The sequence below is a fragment of the Rhinolophus sinicus genome, linkage group LG10 (genome assembly GCF_036562045.2).
Source record: "Rhinolophus sinicus isolate RSC01 linkage group LG10, ASM3656204v1, whole genome shotgun sequence".
NCBI classification, from domain to species: Eukaryota; Metazoa; Chordata; class Mammalia; order Chiroptera; family Rhinolophidae; genus Rhinolophus; species Rhinolophus sinicus.
In genome coordinates, this window is record NC_133759.1 from 14,968,950 (window position 1) to 14,983,570 (window position 14,621).

At 41.2% G+C, this 14,621-nt stretch overlaps 1 protein-coding gene across 3 annotated transcripts in view; it reads right to left on the bottom strand.

Annotated features, from left to right (window-relative positions):
* Window positions 1-14,621, bottom strand: part of STAC (SH3 and cysteine rich domain) — a 135,208-nt gene that overhangs the window by 42,161 nt on the left and 78,426 nt on the right. For all 3 annotated transcript variants that reach the window (XM_019727663.2, XM_074312639.1, XM_074312640.1), the window contains exons 3-6: window positions 9,532-9,632; window positions 7,862-7,943; window positions 6,599-6,714; window positions 136-214 (exon numbers count right to left, since the gene is read on the bottom strand). In XM_019727663.2, coding sequence (XP_019583222.2) covers window positions 136-214; window positions 6,599-6,714; window positions 7,862-7,943; window positions 9,532-9,632 — 378 coding nt within the window. The remainder of the gene's footprint in view (window positions 1-135; window positions 215-6,598; window positions 6,715-7,861; window positions 7,944-9,531; window positions 9,633-14,621) is intronic.

The following is a 14,621-nucleotide window of genomic DNA, read 5'->3' on the forward strand; positions in this document are numbered from 1 at the left end:
TGCCCAGATTGAATTCCAGAGCCAGCAGAGGAAATGAGGGGATTGGAAGTATACTTTCCCCACCCACTGACTCACACGACTAACGTGATTGGCATTTGTGCTGGGCAGTGCCTGATGCCCCATTCCCTCACTCACCGCTGTTGCTGCGTTTCCGTAGGTCATACCCTCCTCCTGGCCCATCAACTTCTTCAGGAACCTCCACAAGATCTGAAGTCTTGGAAAAAAGAGGGAACAGCATGGAATGAGCAGTGTCATATCAATGGACTAACTGAACAGATTCTGATGTCAGTAGAGGAACTAAGGTGGAATCATGATACTATCTTAAGAATCCAATCACTGCTGTCTTGTCTGTTTGTCTAACTTCAGAGAGGCTGTGTTTTCCCTCGTGGGCACTGTCCCCCTTTTCAGGTGTCAGTGACAGTCTCAGACCTTGGCACATGATAGGTCCTCAATGAGTGTTGCATGAGATGCACGGGTCACAGTTAGGTTTCTTCCCAGGAAGAGACAACAGAGAGAAATCAGAATTTCTGCCCATATCCTGTCACTTAAAATTTTCAATAAACTATAGCTTTTTCCATAGGTGAGTTTTAAAGATAAATTGTAGAGAATAAGATGCATCATTGAGGGTGCATTACTTAGGTACGAGTTAAATGCTGTTTCCATTGCTGCGAAAATCAATTGTTTTTGAAATACTTATTCTGCCCTTTTTAAAAAACAAGACAAGTCATAGCTGTTCTTCTACTTAGGTTACAGAACAACAACAACAACAACAACAACAACAACAACAGTAATAACAGCAGCACTCTAGTAATGGCTCCCGATCATTTATCACAGAAGTATCTTATATGCATCATCTCATTTATTCTTCACAATCATCCTACGCTAGGAATCTGAAGCCCAGAATCAGTAACTCTACTTGAGGTCCCACACAGCTAAGTAGTGGGCCCGGGGTTCGAACCCCAGGTTTTGTCTCTAGAACTGACACTCTTAAGCACTAAGCTTCATCCAGTGCTGTGCTAGAACGACTTATGTGGGCTGCTGGGAGCCTCCAGTGTCCTCACTGTTGGTAGCTTGAAATTGGTCACAGTGGGAGTAGTGACACCATGGAAATTGGCAAATGCTACAAATTAGGGTCCAGCCCCAGATGATAGTTAAACATTTACTAGCATATCACTGATTTCAAATGGCCTCTTTCAAAGGGCCAGATGCCTCACTTGTGTCTGCCTGGCTCCACCCTCTTTACAAGAGGAATTTAGGGGGCCTCAAAGGAGAGTCACATTTTAAAAACATTTTATTTATATCTTATCAAGAGAAGCACAAGTTTGCCTGTCTAGCTCTCCTAGTCAGCGCTAGAGCACTTTGGTACCACTCTCCAGAGACTAATTTTTATTACAAAAAATTTAAGTTTTTATTTTTTTCAGCCATTCTTACTTTCATGATGCATCAGAAATATGAAAAATAAAAAAGGTCACAGGGTCTCTAAGTCACTTTCACCCTGCTCCTTTGAACCTCACTGCTTCTGAACAAAAGTTATTATTCTATTAATTTCATCTCATGAAACTGAAGATTATTCATACACTTGTTATGAATAATGTTGGCCAACCAACTCCTAAAAGTTTTTTGAATTGAGTTTTGGCAGGCCTTCCCAAAGCCATTAAACCTTTCATATTTTAGGACATTTGAAAGACCATTAAAAGAAACATAACGATTTAGGACAAGCCAGGTAGCAACTTCCCGACAACATGAAGCAAATTGCCTCCACAGCCCTAGAAGAAAATCCACCTGCGGGACTGAGCCTTGCTGTGTGGAAATACGTCAGCATTAGGACATGAGACTGCAAGAATGGCAACAGGCTGAAGTTCATTATCATTTGACCCTGCAGGAAGGAAGCAAAATTGTTTTAAAGTACCAATCTATTGATTCTGTTTTCTTCCATGGAGGCAAGTTGGACTCTGGGGAAAGGGTAAAGTGACAGATATTTAAGCACAATTTGATTTGTCTTTGTCTCCCTGTGAGTCTCAGAACAATGCTTTCACAGAACAAAATTCCAAGAACTATTTACTGATGACACCAGTGGCAGGAAGCATAAGTGGACTGTAATGAATGAACACCTTACTGACATTCAGAAAACTATGCTTTTTGTCCCTAAAACCAATCTCTAGGGTCCGGACATTGCTAGAAACAAAGCTATTTTAGACATGAAAGCAAATCGGACAAATTGTCTCCCTGATGGTCTCGCTGTTTCTTAGCATGAGTCCAAAGTGTGGAGGCTGGTATGCTCATTGCCTGCTGTGAGTGTTCCTGACACTGTTTCCTCGTCATGAGTTCAGCAGAGCCCAGAAGCACAGGAACAGCCATCTGGGGCTGATGCGGACAGGTCAGGGCCATCCCTGGGGAATCCTCCTTTCTGCTCTTGCCTCTCTTGGCTGGTTGTCCATTTGCTTTCCACCCATGCCAGCCTCAGACAAGCACGGGAGATGCATAAGCTGTGAGTACGATATTAGCTCCCCCCATAGATGTGAGAAAGGCCTGTTCAGCATGCAGCTCAAAGGAGACAGGTCTGCCTGCTCTGCCATTGCTGTTTGCAGTTTTCTTTTGGATTGCTGGGTTGTATTTACAAAAAATCTTGACTTGTAAGGAAGGGTGGCTGCAGGCTAAGAGCCAGCTCTATGTGGCTTTGGGGGAAGCGACTTGACAGCAGTGGCCCTCCTCCTGGTGATGAGAAAGGAGCTATAACATGGTACATGGGGTTAGGGACATGGTAGCATTCTTGCATCTCTATTCCCGACTTCAGGTCCAGACTGATGGCCACGGTAAATGTGTGATTCAAGAGCTGTTCACACAGAGGGGGAGCAAAACAAGTGCAAGCTAGTGAGAGAGACTATGAAAGAGAAAGAGGAGGGGCCGGCAGGGGCTGGTTTCTTGGAAATGAACTTAAGTCCTCCAGTTAATTCAGTGATTCTCAAACTTTACTGTGCATCAGAATCAACTGGAGGGTTTGTTAAAACACAGATTGTTGGGCTTCCCCCTCAGATTTTCTGATTCTGTGGGTCTGAGAAGAAAACACACATTTGCCTTTCTGACAAGTTCCCAGGGAATGCTGCTGATCCAGAGGCCACACATTGAGAAGCATTGATTTAATGCATGGCAGGCTTTAGATCCTTCTTAGAAGTTTAGAGAGTTTGAGAAGGATGTTCCTTCCTTCATTCATTCATTCACCACATATTTAGTGACACTCTGCAATGGACTGACAATGTATTGATCAGTGGTTCCCAAACTTTGGTAGGTATCAGGATTAGCTAGAGAACTAATAGAGCGCACAGAGGTCTAGGGTTGTTGAAGTAGCACATGGCCTTGGCCTTCATATTTTAGAATGCTCTTCAGTTATTTCTGATACCAGCCAAAGTTTGAGAATCATTGGCATTAAGTAATGGAAATAAGAAGTGAGAAGAGTCCTCGCATTTAAGCAGCTTAAGACAAAGCTAGTTGAGGAGGGGACTGGAGAAGAGAGAGAGAGAGAAAAAAAAGTAAAAATTACCAAGCAATATTCAAATCACATGATTAATGAACTGGCTGCTATGGGAGCCCAGGTAAGGGCACCTAACCCATACCAGGAAGAGAGATGTTGTTTGCAAAGAGGCAGAGACGAGGTGTGGGCAAGACCCAGTGACTGGAGAGAACATGGCAAACTGTGCCTGGAGCTGAGAGCATGAAAATGAGGTGTTGGCTGGATCCCTGAGGGTTCTGAGGTCAGTCTTCAAGACTCCCTTGTTAATTCTGCCTCATTCTTCAAGCGTTTCTTGAGTGTCCACTATGCACCAGACCTCGGTGTAGTAAAATGAATAAGAAATGAGGCCCTGATTTATAGTGGCTCAGTAGCTAGATCAGGAAAGAGATGCAAAAGCAGATCATTACAATGCAATAGCCTATATCGCATAAGAAATAATTTTTTTAAAGAAAAATTCCTGAAGGCTTGTGGGAGGAGCAACTCACCATGTTTGGGGAGTCCGAGAACTCTTCACAGTGTTTGTGAAAACCAAGCTGGGTCTTAAAGAATTTCAGATGGGGGTAACAGCATGTTCTAAGGTGAGCGGATGTTAAAGAGCTTGGTGAGTTTGGGGGAAGGAGCGTCTTTAGACAGGCCTCATTTGCCACACTAAAATGCTTGGGCATTGCCCTTTGGGCATAAGCTAGTCAACAGAGTGTTTTAATTAGGAAAATTGAGTCTTTAATTAGGAAAAAGAGTCTTTCTTTAAAAGATGATAAATCTGGAGATACTGCTAAGAGTAGACTCAAAAGGAAGAGGGTTGCACAGTTATTCCTTTATAATAATTTGGGAGAGAGATGATGCATTCAAACCTCCAGCATCGGAGATAGAGAGGAAGAGTACTTTTGATACACATTTCTGAGTTCTGAATTATAGGACCTAATCAGCAAGGGAGCATGAATTAGTTTAGACATGCTCATTTTGAGAGATCTGTAGGACTGGTCTGGAGCTTGGGAAAGAGGGTAAGATGGGAAACCCCTAAGGGAGGCATCAGCTTAGACACGGTGGTTGGACAAGAGGAATGTGAGAAAGGAAACCAGGAAGAGCATGTAGAACATGAAGACCAAGCCAAAGCACATTCCTGGAGACCCCCAACCAAGGAGTGACTGGAGGACATGACAGAGGGGACAGGCTGACCAGAACCCTTGAGTGACTCAGTGGTTTCCTACAGAGCCAAGTACGGACCCTGTTAAAGGGTGGCTCTGGGAAATGCTCTTCTCAAAGACATATTTACCTTCCAAATGGATTACAACCTTTTTTTCACGTTCATAACTCCAGTTCAGAGAAAACCTAGCTAAGGCCTAGATGCTTAACGAAATAAAACAGCAACAACTTCCACTTGTTGAGCGCCAGTTATGCCAGGTCCTGTGCTAGGAACTTTACTGACACTATTATTATCATCCAATCCCTGCAGCAATAATGTATTTTTATATAATATGAATCCTGTCCATATGTACTTTGTATGTTTTTATTACATTTAGCACCATTTCTAGCCTTCTTTCAGTAAATGAATGAACATTATCATTGGGACTGCCAATTTGATTTATAGCGTCTTTAGGGAGATCATCAGGATTAAATATCTTAAAATGTCACAAATTATACCATTTTGAGGCAATGTCTACAAAAGCTAAATACTTTTCATCTTTACTGTGAAATCCTTCAACACTTATATGACATAGTTATTATAATACCCTTAGGGTAAGACATATAAAAGTGTATTAAAAAAATGCTAAATAAGCCACCATCCTCAGCTTTCTTCTCCAACCGTTTGGTCTTCAGAAATAAGTTGTCTGAATTCTGATGGTTAAGAGCCATGTCCTCCAATTCTTTTGTGTCCCCTCCAGTGCTAGTAAACTGTAAGCACTTAATTCATGTTTGCTAACTAAGTAGTAAAAGAAAGAACTCATTGACATCAATTTTACGTTGAGCAAAGAAAAAGAGTAAGAACTATTTTTGTTTCTTCCCTCTCAGATGTTAGTGGAATGTAAGAAGAGCAGGACTTTCAGGGAGTGTAAAGATGGCCTCTAGGATAACCACATGGCATTAGTCAGAGGACCTACAAACCTACCTACTCACCCAGCTGACCTACATACCTACCACAGACTATAATCTGTTATCTTGTGTTGACCTGCACCCAATGAGGACGCTACCTCAACTCAGTTCCTGAGGACCTCTCCCAGGGGTCTGCCCACCCTTCTCCCACAATCCACCCTAATCACTGGATATTGAGAGGACCCTTTGGGGAAGACCATTTGGAGGCTCATCTGTGTCTTGCCCAGAAGTCCCCAGTCCAGCAGAGGCTGCAATAATGGAACCAATAACTGGGTACAAGCTATCCTAATCGGAAATGTGAATGGAAGGTCCTTGTCTTTTTGCAGGAGAGATGGTGGCCTTCCTCATGAGCTGTAGAGTTGGGCGGCATCTTGGGGAATTTATAGAAATTCTGGTTGGGGCCGCTAGAGGCAGGATAATAATCGTAGATCACAGAGATGCATGGTGCACTCACTTTAGATCAGGTATAACAGGAGAGGTGCTTGGGATGATGAGTGTCTCATGGAGAGAAGGCTCACTAAGTCATAGGTCAAGTGCCTCTGGAGGGAAGTTTTTGTGTGAAACCAAGGGTGTACCTCGCCATAGAGAGAAAGGACTGAGAACACGTGAGAAATGGCTGGGTTCTTGAACTCAGATGTATCTGGAAGGAGAACGGAACACAGCTGAGACTCCTTGTTTTTGCTCATTGTTTGGGTCAAATCTTTCTATGTTCACTGACATGTTATCTAATATTGGTGGGAGGGTGAGGAGAAGGAGGACATGGAAGAGGGAATCAAGGAGCCGGAAGCCAAAAGTGTGGTCTTTGAGGAAAAAAGTAAAAATGATTCCTGGGTTTTGGCAACAGAAGGTTAATCTTTAGTGCCCTAAGCCCTTTGGGTTTCTCTTTGGAAGCTGCCTGACTCCCAACACACCCACCCTTATGATGCATTTAGGTGGAACCCCTCACACTGCCCTGCCTGAGAGCACCCTTATGGACTGAAGGAGGCAGAGGACATTTACAGAGGTTCTGTGAGGTGAATCAGAGCCACTGCCGGAGCTGCTCTTCTTTGTTCTCTGAGCCAGGGAGGTGCCGAAGCGGAGGGTCTCGTAGACAGGGTCCACCTTATTGCCACAGGCTGCAAAGGAAGAGAAAGCTCATCTGAGACAAATGTTTCCTCAACTCAGGGTCAGGAATGCAGCCAACCACCTATCAAATCGCCTGGGTTGCATCTTGCATCACTTATCACATGCACCAGAGAAGCAGTTTCTGAGCAGCAGACACAGTAACCCCTGGGAAAAAGGAGCTTTTGTGGTCAGCTTTCCTCACAGATGTGCTTCCCACGACATGTGCCCATTTGCCAGGTCCCTCCACTGCACCCAGCACTCTCTGCTCCCAAAGGCTTCCTGGTGGATTGGTTTTCCACTTTGCTTATCCACCCCCAGAACTCCAATTTCAAGGTTCTTTCAAGAGATCACCTTACTTCCCCTAAAGAGCTCTGCTCACCCACGTGTGAAGCCTTGAGACACAAAGTTTGCAGTTGGAAGCAAGTATATTTGAAATAATTGGAAATGACCAGGCTTCATGTGTTTCTAATGCAAAGCTTTCTAGTGTATAATATTTGCCCCCACCCCCGCCAAAAGGCAAACATAGATGTAGATATTTTCAGAAAGAGAGAAAGAAATAGAAGTACACTGAATGATATTGTTACAGGATAAATGCAAGCCAGAAATAGCTATAAATAGAAGGCATTATTTTTGTCCTCATTAAAGAATAACTGACATTCATGGAGTTCCTTCTCAGCACTGGTCTATAATTTATGTTTATTTTTACAACAACTATCAAAGGAGACCATTGCTGTTCTCATTTTATAGGGTCTGACAGGTTGAGTAGCTTTTTCAGACACACAGTCAGTGCAGTGGGGAGGCTGGGCTTTAAATCAGTTCTTTCAGGTCTGCCACACCCCCTTTCAGGTTTCCACGCCACCACGCTGCTGATGGGTGGTGTAGCATGTGAGCAGCCTTCAGGATTTGCATGCTTTTTGAGCTTCATCAGGGAGAGGATGAATATTCCTACAGAATTTGGTCTACCTTATGTGTCTCTTCCAGCAAAATACACAAACAATCATAACCCCATTAAATGCACAAACCTACAAACAAATGCCCAAACCCACAAACAAATGCCCAAACACATCCCACTGATTTTGCAGCCCTGGGAGAGCAGCAGCCATTAATGTTAACATTGACGTTCAAAACCCAGCTCAAACCATCAATGTCCCCACTCACCAATGGGCATAACTTCTTTAATGCATCCAAATTGTTCGTGAATGAGCAAGGGGGAGCTGTAGTAACGCCGAAACCCCTTTGGCTGGAGAGAGAGAAAGAGAAAGGGAAGGGCTTAATGTCACTGACGAGATGGAGAAAACCACATAAGAACTATAAAAATCAAACCAGTTGGTTTCTCTAAGAGCATCCCCCTGTCTCACTTTAAGATGCTGACTTGTCCTATAATTTATCCCTGGAGAGCAGGGATATTCAGGTGGCAAGAAGCAAACTACCCTCCACCCAGGAAGCAAGCCCCAGTCCCGGCCGTCCCTGTCCTGCTCCTCCTCCCTCTGCAGCTCTCAGTAGCCGCCCTCATGTCCCGGCTCATTATCTCCCAGGATACAAACGGACCATTATGCCTTATTTTACCACAGCTTATTATTGTGGTTTATAAAATCATAAAAAGGCCTGGGCATGGGAAAGCAGACCTCAGAAGTCAGCCTAAAGGCCCTTGTATGTCTGATGAGCTCTACCCAGAGCCACTTGCTTTGTGTTCTAGACTCTGTTCTGTTTTTGAGACCTCTCATCCATGGCTTCTGCCTTAGCCTGTGGAAATCACCATTGGAGGAGAAGGGGAACAGGTGAGGCAGAGGTTTTAGAGAAGAGGACTTTGCCGATCAGACTGAGCTGATGAACTCTCTAACAACCTCAAGTTACTATTGTATATCCTAGTATTGAAAGAGAACTTAGTGGCCCAGTGCCTATGAGAATTCCAGAATTGTATCCAATGTCCCTGGCAGTGGTATCCTCCTTGGTTTGGCTACTGCCAGTGATAGAAGGTGGGTGCGAGGAGCTCTCACTAGCCCTCAAGGCAGGCCTTTGGTGACTTTATCTCCGACTGTTAAGACTTGGTACCGACTGATCCTAGGTCTTTTTCCTGGAGCCACAGATGACTATAGGATCCTTCTTCTGCTTGTCTTAAAATGTTTTGAAGACAGCTGTTGTGGCCTAAGTTTCTCTAGGGTAGACATTCTTGGTCCCTTATACAATTCTTTGGTCATCCTAGTTTCACATATCCTTAAATGTGCTCTGGGTTGCTTATTATCAACATGTGGCACACTCCTGAGATGGTATGATCAGCCCAGAATGGGCCAGGGTTACCCAACCTCCCTTGGTTTGACCACCATGATTCTATCAAAGTGCTGTAAATTTTTATTACTTTTTCCACTTTTGAGAACGTGGTTAATCTCTATCCCATCCATGATACCCACTGAGCTGTCAGCCAATTCAGTACTAGGGTGACCAACCACCATAGTTTGTCTGGGGCTGGGGGCGTGGTTTCTGGGGTGCTTGATTTTCACTTTTAAAACCTGGAAAGTCCCAGGAGGTGGGACTTCCTGTGCTAAAACTGAGATAGTCCCAACTCGGACAAGTTGGTCGCCCTGGTAAGGACACTGAGTCCTTTTTCCATGTGGAACATCCATCTCTTAGGCTAACGAAACCTCCACCACTGCTCTATTGTTTTGTCAACTAGGAAGCCAAGGTGGCAGGACAGGGCTTCTGGGGCTGCCTTTCTGGTGTCCAGTTGTCAAGGGTGCTGTAGGGGAGGAGATTAAATGCAGTGATCTCACTGGGGCAGGCAAGTGCTTGTGCAGGGGGTTCTGGGGTTTGGTTCTGGCACAAGCCCTTACCAGCTTGCCCATGCACCGCTGGGGTGCAAGGCCATCCATGCACTTGTGGTGAATGCTCATCTTACAGGCTTTGCAGCGCAGTCCATGCTTAGCATTTGTTCCTGTCAAACATACAGTGAGCTTTGGTTAGGATACAACCTACTCTTTTCTGGTGACTAGTATGAAATCACTGAAAAGTGATTACTTCCATAGCCCAGGTAATTCTTCTTAATCTGTGACTTTTGCATGAACCTTTCAAAATGGGCAAAATATTATGGTCAATTCTTTTACCTTCTCTCACATGTTCTACATAAGGTGTCAGCTCTGGTTTTCTCCTCTCCTTTTCTATTCATTACTCCAGAAAATCTTAGCCACTTCCACTTTCATTGTTCTCTCCATTCAAGCTGTCAAATTGCAGTTTTGTTGCTCTTCATATAAGTCACTTGTTTCTGCTCTTCTGTATGTATTGCTGAGTAGTGCAAGTCCTGAAATTTTGCCATTTTACCTGAATTCCTATCACTGAGTCTGAGCTGTTGGATAAACTCTCTGAAAAGTGACCAGTAAAGGGGGGAACAGATATCACACTGTTTATCACAGCTGATTATAGATACAAAATGAGGATATCTCAAGATATATAAAATCCACCCTCTTCTCCACCATTGCCTCTTCATTTAAACCACCATCATTCCTTGTCTGGACTAATTCCCAATTGAACTAGCTTTATCTGTCTTTGCCTTCCTCCAGTCTGTGCAGAGTGACCAGGGTAATCTTAAAAATGTACTTGAATTACCAACTTCTCTTGCTTAACCATCTTTCAGTAGGTTCTCATGGCTTTCTGATGCTATACAAATGCTCACCATGGTGGTGAGGCTTTGTATGATTTGGTGGGAACCCATTTCTAACTTTCCCTCAGGCAACCCCTCTCGTTCACTCTGCTCTAGCCACAAGATCTCCTTCAAGTTCCCTGAATACACAAGCTCTTTAATGCTTCAGGGTCATTACACATGCTGCCTTATATGCCTGGAATGTTGTTTCTATCACTCTTCACTTGTCTCACTACTCCTCATCCTTCAAATCGCTTGGCATTTCTTCCATGAAGCTTTCTTGGAAACATTCCCCTTCCACTATCTAAATTATCTTTTTCCTATTATTCTTTCTCACAGCACTCTGTCACAGTATTATTTTAATCACAATTTCTATTTATTTGAGAATTTGTTTTTGTCTGCCTTTTCCTCTGGACTATAAATGCAATGTGGCTAAGGACTGAGTCTGTTCAATTGCTATTGTATACTCAGCTCTCAGTATGATGGCCAATAAATATATATTAAAGAAATTAATAAACAAATTCATAGTCACATATGTATTGCAAGAAGTGATTGATTTAGGTAATTAATTGAAGTTGATTCATCGATGGTGTAGAAATGGCATTTAGAGCTAAAAGAAAACTTGAAGATCATCTATATGTTTGATTTTATTTTACAGATGAGAGCCCGAGGGCCCAAAGAGTAGAATGATTTGCCTTGCGTCTGAGGGTTTCCTGCCTAGTTTTACTCTTTCACTGCGTGACCCAAACATTTTCTCCCTTTATTTGGTTTGTCTAACCTACATTAAGATGCAGTTGGGGATAATTAGGTGATAAAATAAGAGAGCAAAAGAACCTAAAATTCAGCTGGAAAAAGCAATGGGAAAACCCTTTACTGAACAAGTACCTAGAAACCCTTCAGAAGGTATTACCTGAAAACTCCTTTTAGGAAGGATTCATTTAACATAAAACATGTCTGCTGTTATAACCACGGAAAGTCTAAGAGACATATGAACACACCATAAATTATTGTATATGTGTGCTTGTTCATAAATACTAGCTGGAAAGTTCTTTTTCTTTTAGAGTAACAACTTAGCTGAAAGACAGCATGCCTTCAAAAGACTGGATTTTGAAAACAATTACTTATTTTTTTTTTTAAGTTAGAGAATGCTATTTGTGCCCTATGTGAAAATGTAAGTAAGAGCTTCAAAGAAGAAAGTTATTTCATTGTGTGATGGACTCTGAAATAGCACCATTATATATTAAAATATATTTTCCTTCAGACCTAAACATTATAATTTCAGTTTTTCTTGTCTGTTCTAATACATCCACTGTTTTGTACAAGTCAGACCACCAGCAATTATTTGGTTTTAGGTGTTCCAATTTTTACTGTGGAATAAAAAGAGTGATTGAGGAGGAAAGCTTGTATGCTGTGGCTCAAAAATAGTTCAAAAGAATAATTCACATCACAGCAGTGTTGTTAGTTTACTGCAGCAAGATATGGTGAAGCTATGGTCTTACTTGTGCTATTACTAGTGACCACCATCACAAAGATATCACTTGAATGTGACCCTTATGTCTCAATAGAGTGAGAAAACCGTGATTTTAAATTCAAATCTCTCTCATGCTGCCGCCTCTTTATACTTAAGAAAACTACTAACAATCTTGAAACCTTGGCTGTTTCCTCATCAAATGGAGATAGTATTACTCTCATGGTTGCTAATGTAGTAATAGTGTCAAAATATATGCAAAGGGGATTGCACAGGTTTAAATACTGGGAAACAGAAAGATGTTCACTGGACTTTTTGCAAATATGGAAAACTGGCCACATGAGTTTCACACTTGTTCATACCAAGAGATAATATGCTTTGTAATTTAACCCCATTAAAATTACAGTCAAAGAATAAAAACTTGGTACAAACCCCAAATAACAAGGTTACTAGAAGGAGAAGCAAGAGTAGAAGAGAGGTAAACATATATTTAGAAAATGGAAAGCAACTGGAAGAATGATTAGAAATTTCGCAGGAGAGAGGAAGACTGGCTCTACAAATAGCAACTTGTAAACAAGAAGGCCATGGACCTTCAAAAACTGTGGAATTTCAAAATTCTGAGAGAAAATAATTTTCAATCTAGAATTTTATACCCAGCCAAATTACCAACAAGTATGAAGGCAGAACAAACACATATTCAGATCTTCAAGGATTCAAAATATTTACTTTCCACATACACTATCTTAGAAAACTACTGAAGGATGTGCCTTAGAAAGACGAGGTAATAAATCAAGGAAGAGGAAATTGTCAGATCCAGTGCACAACAGAAGAACTGACACAGAGGAGAGGTAAATAATATGCTGTATGAAAATACTGTAAGAGCCCTAGACAGGTGCTTTAAGATGAAGTAAGGCAGTAGACTTGGGGAAAGTGGAACTTAAACATTTATGGATGTTTTTGAGATTTTGATATTATAATAGATATGGCATTTCACAGATATATGTGAGCATTCATAAAACACAAATATAGGTGCATGAAAAGTCAAGAAAATGAAAAAGGTGACTTCTAATTTGAGGAAATTAAAACCTGTGTAAGGAAGCAAATGTAATCATAGTATAATGCTTGAATCAGAAGTTAGCACTAGTGTATAAATTGATTATCTAATTAACACAATTATGATAAAACTACTTGGAAAGGAAGGAGCAAGGAAGCAAAGATTGTGATATAACATTTTTGGGAAGTTGAGAGCAAGGAAGAGGGGAACAAGCAGGGGATGCTAGAGGGGTGAAAGCTGAATCTTCATCTTCTATAGCAGGAAGCTAATTAATATTTGATTAATCAATAAATAGTAGTAGAAGCAAAGCATTTAGAAATATTAAAATAATGCCAGAAACAATTAAACAGGTTAAAAGTGTCTGCCTTTCAGAGGATGAGACAGTTTCCACTGTAGAATTTTCAGTATCATAAGTATTATGTTTAAGCTAGTCTCATGTACTACTGTGACAAAAGAGCAAATAACAAATTAAGTTGCTGGAAACTGGGTCATATCAGTTCCTTGGAATGATTTGGTCCTTGGTATTGGAGATGCAGGAAAAACATGGGTCATGTCATCACATAAACCATCAGTTCTTCCTGAGATTTGAACTTCCGGGATAAATCTAAGACAGTTCTATGAGTTATAATACAACTGAAAATTGTTATGAAAGTTATGATATTCAAATGGAATTTTGAATGGATCAATGTGAGCCAATACAACACTGATTAACTATCAGGCACTGGGTTATTTTAGGAGCATGGTCTCATACACCATTACGGATAAGTGAGCTGTCCATAGAAAACCAAGTGTTGAAGCTCTAGTGAATGAAGTCTATACATAGATATTGGGAGAAAATATTGAAGGGGTATTCTCAATGCAAGTGTCTAAATCAACTACATTGGATGACAACCCCCCCCTTTTTTTTAAATGAAATTGATTACATATAACTTTAAAAAAACTGGCCATACTCATTTTGATAAGATTTTGCCATTGAGACATTGCTTAACCCTTAGTCAAATTTCATATAGTATCAAAATTAAAGATCAAAGGATGATTTACAATTGACATCACTTACCTAGAGAAGTAATATAAAGAATGAGTAAAAATGAACTTGTATAAAAAATGTCATCTTAGTATAGTACTTAAATAAGCAGTGAACAATGGTTATAATTGTTACTAACAGTTAGTTTGTTTTCAGATTGTACAACTGTGGAATTACTCCTACAATTCATTTGATTAAAATTAATGTAAATTAGATAATAAAATAGACTACTGTGATTTGGGAAAAAACTTTTCAAAAAAATCTAAAGCTATGTATATAAAAATATGAATACCTATAAACAGATCCATAAATATTTCTTGGAATACATAAACTATTTATAAATAATTCAAAGGTAGATACAGACGAGATACTTCAAAGATGTTCCAGGCCCCTGTTCTTATAGGTTTAGTTACTGAACTCCCCTCAACCCCACCAGTATAGGCCATGGCTGGGAGAGGAGATTGCAAGGGATCAAGAGTGTGCAGAGTCTAGAGAGGGACCATGTCACAGAAGGGTCTCAAAGCCAGAATATGAAAACAAAAACAAGGGGCGAGTTTTCAGTGCCTGGGCAGACCAGAGGCATTTAAGGGCTAGGGATTATGAAAACAGTAGTAAAGATGACAGAGTTAGTAGTTTTAAACTAAAGTTATAACAAAACCTCTGCTAGATTATAAAAACAGGCATTATAATGCAGCTAACATTATTCATGGCAGTTTACCCTGAATATATACCAGCACAGGG